Here is a 9,395-nt window from a genome sequence, read left to right as displayed (position 1 = left end):
CATTACCTGCTGCTGTGACCCTGTCAGCTTGCTTAACTAGCCATACTACTGCACCTCCAGCACATGGAGGCAGGCAGAAAGAGCCATAGTAAGTCCGGTACCACGACGATAAACATGCAGCTGATTGAGTTCACAACCCCGGCTTCAGGAGCAGCTGCTTGGGCTGCCAGACTGTTTGAGGTGCTGGCAGAGTAGCGATACCTCTCTCTTTCAGATACAGCCACATACAACGTCTTAACTGTCTGGGAAAGTGATTTCCAAGTTCTGGGAGCATGGCAAAACATATGGCCTGTTTCTGGTGATGCGTTGAATTTGTTGTTTGTCTGCCGAGGTACAGCGGGAGACACTGGTTTGTGATACAGAGAAAGTTGTCTGAATTCTAACAAGGCTATTCATGAAAAACTCAAGACACATTCAAATGATGTGAATGAGAATTCGTACCCTGATCAAGGTCTTAGCTCTAAAATCTCTTTTTTTTCATAAATAATTGATTATAATAAAAGGCAACCAGAAATAATTTCACAGATGGTAATGTGCCAGAGATAATTAAGGTCAGCATCCACCCACACGAGCAGAAGATTACCATATTACCAAATACAATATTATGTTACAATATTATGTATAACTGTACTTCACTGATATCAGCACAATATGTGGGTCTTCATCTCCCAGAGTGATGCAGGTAGCTGCATAGGGAGAAAATAATAATGTTCCCCTTTGTGCTGTGTTTATACAGTTTGTGTTGGTAATAGCAGTCTACGGGTTGTCATATTAGCATCTGTTCAACATAAAAATCTAAGCTGGGCAAAGATTTTGTCCGATTGTTTTGTAGCAGCTTGCAGATGTCTCTAACTTTTTTATATTTGCACAGGTTTTAAAAGAAGAAGAAATGTTTAGCAGCTACAATTCATGTGCAGTGAGACAGTGACACACCACAGAGTCAGGGTATATGGCTTAATGCTCTCTTAATGGATGATAACACCAGTGCATGTGATGTAGAGCAAAAAGCTCTGTTGTCCCGTCAAGCGGGCTTTTGGCTGTGGGACTGGAGGATAGTGCCAAGTCAGGTGAGGTAACCAGCCCCTGGAGGACAGTAAGAATCATGAGGTAGATTGAAGTTGGAGACAACAGAGGTTGGCAAACACTTGTTGGAGATGTTTCAGTGTGGACGGAACTTGGCGGATTGATGAACCAAAAGAGCGCCATTGTCATCCTCAGAGACGGCGCATTTGTGTCGGCCTGTTACGTTACCTTTTGTTTATGTTTGTAGGAGCCCTACAAAAACCTGTAAAGTGTCTGTGCAGACGATTTATTCCGGTTTCTTTAAAGCTGTCCATGTTTTTAAAGTAGACAACAGTAATTACTGTATTATCAAATAGATGCAGAAGAAACAGTAAGAGGTACCACACACACACACACACACACACACACACACACACACACACACACACACACACACACACACACACACACACACACACACACTTTGACTGTAATAGAAGTCTAAAGTTGTGATTGAATATAGATTAAATGAATTGTTGTCCCTATGTGAAACTGCATGTTGGCAATTGATTTTGCTTCATCCACCAGGAGCCCCTTTCTTCCATCCTATTTGTTGGCTTTTACTTAGTTAGTTGCCAGCTGTAGGGGGAGAGGTGCAGCTCCCGAGTGAAACTCATTTGAGCCACAATGGAATGGAAAGGCAAAGTACTTAAAAGCCTTGGGAAATAAGGTCTGGGTCACTGGGATCTGGGGTTTTCAGGTGCCTGGCCAAGAAGGTCAATAAAGGAGCGGAGCTTAGAGCTGGGGCAACTGAGGAAAGAGGTGGGGTGGATGAGAGACAAAGGCAAGAGGTGTTAATAGAATCAGAGTTTTCTCTGGATGAGCTCTCAGAACAGGCTTGGCTGGAGGGTTGACAGGTAATCACTGAATTTCAAAGGTGAGCAAAACCCAGAGCTGCAACCCTTGTCTTTAGTATCACTGTCAGAATATGTACACAGCCAATGACAAAACATCACTGTAAGCCTTGCAGTTTTATGTAAACCAACAACCAACGCTGTGCTAATACGATGCATAAGTGAAGTTGCCCTTCCCCTTTAACTGCAGCAAGTCTAAATTTGGGAAACACGATAATCCTTTTTTATATGCAAAAAAACTTTATCTGAGATTTTTTCCCCTGAAGATGAATAGCAGCATGGATGCAACAGAACACATGAATGGATTCTAAAGCACAGCAAAGTCATACCTCTGGACCAATGTGTACTGATAGTGTATGAAATGAAAGGACACTACCTTCAAGTCATGCATCTTTATGGAGCCTCGCTACACCTACACATTGTCATTCATTCCTTTTGGCTGCCTGTGGTTTTTGCACACCCCTGCGAAGCAAGATAGCAATCATCAATGTGCCATATGAAAGAAATTTAATCTTGATAATGTCATTGCATAAAGAGTCTGATCTGCAGCAGTATCGGATGTTTATATCAGTGTCTTTTTTTTTTTTTCTGTCTTTGCCTCAGACCCTGTATCCCAGGCTGACTCCCGTGCTAACCCCACAAGGAACATCAGTGGGTGGGTACTTGACTGAGACAGCGCCAGGGAGTTAATACCAGTCAGTGCCGCTGGAGGTGTGACACAGTCCCAGCCCTCTACACATTGATTCACACAGGATTAAGCCACTGCAGGATGCTTCAGGCAGAAGGCCTGGCGCAGCTGATTTACCGTCCCTGTCAGGCTTAACGTCTTTGGAGGCCTCCTCTGCCCTGCTCCTGTCTTCTGTGGAAAAACTAGTGAAAAGCATCTGCCGCTGCACCAACCAGATCACCCAAAGGGATGACTGGCAGTCATCTTGCTCAGGTACAGTGTATATTGTAAATCACGCAGTGACAGCTACAGTGTATTAAGTGTGCTTGCAGTTGTTTATGGGGATGGTTAACCATTTCTAGGTTTTTATTTATGGCAAACAAACTGTAGGTAATGTATGGCTGCGCCACCAAACCACACTATTACATTCTGCCTCACCACATATAGGGCACAATACTTGATCCTGTTCCTCTGCCTACAGATATATTCAATTACTTTTCAATCAGCAGTGTCCATTTGTTGTTAATGTCAAGTCGCAAGAGACTCAGCCTTGAAGAAATGATAAATACAATACATTGTATGTTTCTGAGCTGTCACCATCTGTTCAGCCAATAAAACTGGGACAGTGTCTTTCTTTTTATTCTGAACAGAATAATGCACATAATGTCAAAAGAATTCAAGAGTAAATTGAAGATGGACTGTAATATTCTTAAACATAAGTCTGTATAGTGACAGATGAATGCAGCTGCTCCCACAAGCCTGTGATCAAAGGAACACAAACAAAACTGTGTTTTGCGTTGCATCTCTGACAATGCTGTCACGGTCATCCCTGCCAATGAAAACATCTGCAAAAATCAGCTTGTTTGGATGAGGATGGATTTCTGTTTTTATATTTCCAAACCCAATCACAAACCATTACATGCACCACAACGTGGAGAAAATACTTGCAGCTGTGGTAACCTGAATATACTGGATGCAGTACACAAAGAAGAGCACAGGGATATGGGCTGGAATTTAAGCTGAGAATGTGAAGAGAGACTTAGCTGGTTGGCAACATAATTGCCTGGAAATCCGGGGAAGAGGGGAGCATCTCTGGTAAACGGGCTGGGATCAAACGCCTTTGTTTCCACTCCAGACAGAACTGGGTGTTTGGCTTATTTAAAGAGAGGACGGGGGGATCTCTTGGTGATTTTTCAGAGGCTTGGCACACCAAATTAGCTTTTGACATTCATTTGGAAAGATCCAATCAAACATTAATTATTGTGACCACCTGTGAAAGGGAAGGCTGCAGAGTGTTGCTCATCTGTTCCCTTATGATAGCTGCAGGGTCCTTACCCTCTGAATCCAGTGAGTGAGCCCCAAACAGGGACCACAGGAGACAGAGAAGCAGATTGCATTCCATCAGATCGTGGAGTATCTAATAGGATGCACAGCAACATCTGAGCCACGCTGCTGTTTGCCAGGATTTCTGCGGCCACTGAGAGCCTGGCATGGTTCCTTTGACCCAGATATTTAGCAGCTTAAGAGCTTTTCTTTCTTTCTTTTTTTTTTTTTTTAAGATTTTTGGGATAGCCTGTCTTCCTCCTCTACTGGCAGCCACAGACTGGATGAGCACAAGCCTGAGCTGTATGAACGCAGTTGTCACTGACTCTTCAAACTGATAGACTCGAAGAAAAGCAACCATCCATTTGACTTTTTGCAAACATGTCTAACACAAGAAAAATCTCACGTCTTTCTTTGTGTACTTAAAAAAAAAAAATAAATAAAAAAAAACAAAAAAAAAAGCAATACTAGGACGCCTTGGGGTTATGCTTGTTTTCACTGCTTGTTTCTGTTCAAGACCATGTTTTCCAATCAGTTGTGACATGTTCTGTCAGCCTATGGAGAGCGTAGCTTGTCCCATGAATAGTCAAATTAGACTGGCTAGAGGGAGGATGTAATCTGGGTGCAGTCAGGTATAGCTTCCAGAGCAGTGCAGCCCGAGAGGTTGGCTAGTAATCAGCAGCCAGAGGTTTCTAATTGGCATATGGCCGCGTAACTGCCAGACTACTCTGCTCATCCACCCAAACAGAATACATTTTCTGGCCAACAAAAATGTGATACAGAGGCAGCTTTATTAACAAACAGCAGATGATAACTGCATACATTCTACTCAAAGTGGATGAGTTCTTTAAAACAGAGAGAGTTAATGCTATCAGTGTTCTTTGGGCTGACAGTTTTCAAGTATTTCATGCCTGTGCTTGTGTAGTGTGTGTGAAACCCACACTGCAGATTGGTACTGAGGAGAGATACAAGCAAGAATTGTATGTTGAAGAGCCAAACCCTGAATTTGTTTTTGCTGTGTGTTTAGAAGCTCTTCTGACAGAAAAGAGACCACAACACTTTTGACTATAGAATAACACATCAAACTCAGAGGAAAAATTGGACAGTCCGTCAAAAACTGGGCATCTGGCATCCCACTTCTGGGCACCAAGCCATCTCCACCCTCGCAATTCATTCTCATTAAACAAAATTTGCCCCCACCAAAACACAGTTGCAAAAAGCAGCAAAGTCGAAATTTAATTTCCCGGAATGAAATCAGGCAATACTAATTCAGCACTCGCCATGTGTAAATAATCTTACATCTCAAATGCCCGCTCAGTAGTTAATCTGCCATCAGATACTCTATGATATTGATCAAGACAAAATGAATAAAAATCAATTTTCATATTGTCACGATGCAGATGCAAAAAATACAAACAGTGCCACGGAACACGTCTATCTCCTCACAATTGCATACCGATACTGAATCTCAATAAATGAATCACCTGATGTGTGCATCACTGATTCCAACGTGTCAATATCCAACAGCATATCCCAGCATACTTTTTCATAAACTCGTTCACGTTTTCACTTCCTCAGTTGTTTTTTTCCTTCTTCTCTTATGTGCTCTATGCTTCATGTATTTAATTTCACGCCAAATTGTTTGTTAAAATTAGAAGTTTTGCTTTGTATCAGAAAGTGTTTTTGCATTTGTTCCATGATTGTAGAATGACAAACTGCAGGGAGCATCGTGTGGGATGATAAGACAATAATAACAAATCTCACAATACCCGAGTGCTACAGTGCAGCAAAATTTGTTTCTGGAAAATGAATCGCCGCAATCCTGAGCACAAAACATCAGTCTCTCAGAGCATCAGGTGTTACAAATTCAATTCCATATTCATTAATTTTGCTGTTGATGCAACGCAATTAGAGGCCAAGTGAATCCTGGACTAATCCCTAACACTCCTAGGACAAGAATCACAGTAGCAGGAGATAGGAATAAATGAGCTGCAATAAAAAGGTACTAATACCCTGTATTATTCCAAGCTTAAAGTCTTCCTTTCCTTCGATACATTTTTCCACATCTACCCTGGGAGGCTGAGATGCTCAAGCCTCTCTGACTAATTATTTTTGGTCTATGTGGGAGAAGAAGCAGGCATGGTATCACACTTCACTCCTATGCAGGATTAAAAAAAATAAAAGAAAAAAAGAACAAAAGAAAAGAAAAAGAGTGAAACACTATGACACTATTCATGTCTGAGACAGTGTGATGCACTTTGGAAGGTGACGCTGAATGTCATGTTTCTGGGCTGGAGGTTTCAGTGGGACATGTCTTTAGCCTCAGAGCGTCTGAGACTTTCTTCACTTTTCCCCTTTTTTTTTTTTGAAGAGCTACACACAGTCTCTCCCTCTGATTCCTGCAGCCTATGTCTCTATGAGCGAGTTACTGATGACTCTCATGTTCTTCCCACAGGAGTAAGAGAGGAAGCAATGGGCTGGACTATGATTCTAGAAGATGACTTTGGGGTCATTGCCTGGACACGGCGAGCTGGGAACTACATCAGCCTCTTCCTCCTCTTGTCTCTCTTTTCTACTCCAGTCCAGTCAGACATTGTGTTTCCTAAGGACCATCATTTCTCATGGAAAGCAGGTAAAATGTTTAATTATTCACTATAAATGTCTGAATCACTGTTCAAATTCTGAACCTCTAGGTCAAATGACTTTCATCTCTGGTGTGAAATCATAGCAGTAGTCAATTATAAATCCATACATTGAAATACATATTTGTCAGGATTACTTTATTAGTATTCTTAGTAATATTTTCAATTTTTGTTACTGTACAAACGTGAGGATTTTATGGAACAGACCTCTGCGAACCTATTAAGCTTCATGCAGTTGGATATGCTGCACGTGTGAGCACCCCCGCATCCACTCCTATGTACAGACTGTCTACGCGCACCAGAATCAGACAGTCATTACTGCTGTACAACATTGTGCAGTATTCATGTACATTCATTTCCAGTGCAACCATTTCTGCGGGGAAAGTAATCCTCCTCTTTCTGACACACATTGTTTGGGAGCATAAACCTCGGGCTGCTATAGGACATCATCAAGCCATCAAGCCAGCTCGACTGGGCGGGTAGCATAACAATACCTTCTTTCTGATGGATGGATTATCAATCCCTGGCGCTGTGGAGACAAACAGGGCTAGGACTTTTAATGATGTGTACACTATGGTAATGTGAAACGGTTAATGAGACATTGTTACACAGTAAATCATCATGTTATCGTATGTTCTGCGGTGGATTTATGGCAGCAGTTACAGCTGGTTGACATTGTTTCCATAAACAGCAGGCTGCACACTACACCACAGTATTCTCCTGTGAATAGCCTAAATTTGCAGTTTAAATTTTCCAAGTGTTTCTATTTTTTTTTTTTTTTTACATGTTACAAATACCATTTGCATCCATGGAGTATTTTTATACAAACATCATTTTTGTGAGTGAATCGCTTTTGGAAAACTGAACTGAAATCTGATGTTCCCTTATAAAGTAAATTTGAGGTAATCTCAGAATTCATCCTCCACTTGCTTCACAAATTCAATTGAAAATGCATTTCCAAGGCAGCTTGAGGAGGAAAACATGGCCTTCCCTCACAAAAGCCCCACTTGCTGTGCGATTAGCACTTTCATTTCTCACTCTGTGGTTGGGTAATGACACTGCCCAAGTGATAAAGAGATTGATTAATTTCACTTGAAAGAGCGTATGTTCAAAAGGGATGTAACTGGGACACCAAGTGTGAGGATTTGACATCCTTGCAGGGCTAAGATAGCTTATGTGTTGTTGCTTAGCAGGAAATGAAAATTACTTTAAAAACAAGAAAGGAAATCTCAAACTTAAGATGCCTCGCCCCTGAATATATCCTTCTAGTGTCTGTTTGGCTCCAGGGAAACCTGAGGGGCTGTAACAATTGAAATTTCAATCTTCTGAAGTGAAATCTAACAACACAAGGACAGTCGTATGATAAAACACGTTGTGTTACGAGGACACATTTGGTTTAGTTTGGTTTGAATGAGTTAACCTTCCTCGGGGCCACACATCTGTCTCACATTCACTGTCTGCACAGCAGCTCCAGGCCTTATGTCACAAGTCTGATTATTATGTTCATGTTGGCAAATATTGATTTAACTTCCCAATGTCCGCCGTGGACATGATATATTTATACTTAATTTGGCTGACAAGCTCCATTTTAATTTTGGACTTGTCAATGTAGGAAAGATGTGCTCTAAATTATGCTTAGCCACCCTATTGTGTGTTTGGTGTGTCTATCTAGGCCAGCAGCATTGTGGGGTAAATCTTTTGTGTGAGCCAGTTCCCAGAGCTGTGGCTAAGCTGGGTGTCTCTGGCTCAAACAGAGAGCTGGAGTCATTTAAGCTCGACCTTCATCAGTGTCTTGGAGAACAGAATGGCGCACTGAAAGGCTGCTGCTAATGGGACTGTTATTTAACTCTTTAAAGCGACTGCTCAAAGACAATCCCTCATAAACAGCTATTTGTGCCCCTTTTAACAGCCAGTTCCATATTTGCCATCAGCTCACAGCACAGTGCATCAGAATAGATGATGAGATGGTGATATGAGTTTGAAGGGCTGTGATTCTAAGGCATTGTGCTCAAATACAGACGATAGTAATTAGTTCCCCGTGTATTACATTGTCCAGCACAGAGTGATTCACACTGCTCTGTGTGCAGTAAAGTTGTTTTACTACTATAGATTTCACATAACCAGTCTGTGTGTAGGAGAAATTGATTTTAGAATATAATGGCAGGCAGGTGAAAGTTTGCATGCATGTAGCTTTTACCTTTTAAATTTTGTCTTTGAAATTCCAGGGATCATATACTACAGCACAGTCCTGTTAGCTCCAGGATGCTGATATCTAAAACAGGGCATTTAAATTGGATTTAATTTGGCTTACAGAAGCAGATGCATTTAAACGTGACAGTGAGACACCGTGCTCATCCAGTGTCAGCTTTAGACCACTGAAGAACTAGGATCTTCTTTCCCAGGTTTCCATTTGTCATCTCTGAGATGAGCATTTTTTTTTTTTGCATTCAGCATCAAACTTTATTCCTTTACTTGTCAAGAGTTACCTCCAGTGGTGCAAAGCAAAGCCAGTATTGACACTTGTATCTATCATGCCCTTTCTTCTACTGAAGTTAGCATACAAACCAGCTAGTGCTGGCACGTCTTGTCACTTTATGATAGCAACTCACTGTAGCCTCCAATCTACCCTGAAGACGTAGCGCTGCTCAGAGGATGTATTATTACCTCTTTTCTTGTAAGCGCAGCGATGGCCAAAGCTGTTGTCAAGCCACAATCACAACCACCTGCTCCGAGCAAGAAACCATATTCTGCGCAGAGAAAACTTACAAATAGCCCCTTAAAAAATCTTTAAAATTTCAGGACTCACCTATCAGAAGTTATTCAACAAACAGGAAAGGAGCTGCTTTA

General features: G+C 41.6%; 1 protein-coding gene across 1 annotated transcript in view; it reads left to right on the top strand.

The window, feature by feature from the left end:
- Positions 1–651: 651 nt before the first annotated feature.
- The window catches only part of thsd7b (thrombospondin type 1 domain containing 7B), a 123,734-nt gene continuing 114,990 nt past the window's right edge, over positions 652–9,395 (top strand). The window contains exons 1-4 of the mRNA XM_022741319.1: positions 652–682; positions 2,520–2,571; positions 2,669–2,856; positions 6,362–6,538. Of these exons, the coding sequence (XP_022597040.1) occupies positions 652–682; positions 2,520–2,571; positions 2,669–2,856; positions 6,362–6,538 (448 nt within the window). The remainder of the gene's footprint in view (positions 683–2,519; positions 2,572–2,668; positions 2,857–6,361; positions 6,539–9,395) is intronic.

This window comes from Seriola dumerili, unplaced genomic scaffold, assembly GCF_002260705.1.
Source record: "Seriola dumerili isolate Sdu_G_001 unplaced genomic scaffold, Sdu_1.0 BDQW01000052.1, whole genome shotgun sequence".
In the NCBI taxonomy this organism is placed as follows: domain Eukaryota; kingdom Metazoa; phylum Chordata; class Actinopteri; order Carangiformes; family Carangidae; genus Seriola; species Seriola dumerili.
This window is presented reverse-complemented; position numbering and strand designations above follow the sequence as displayed.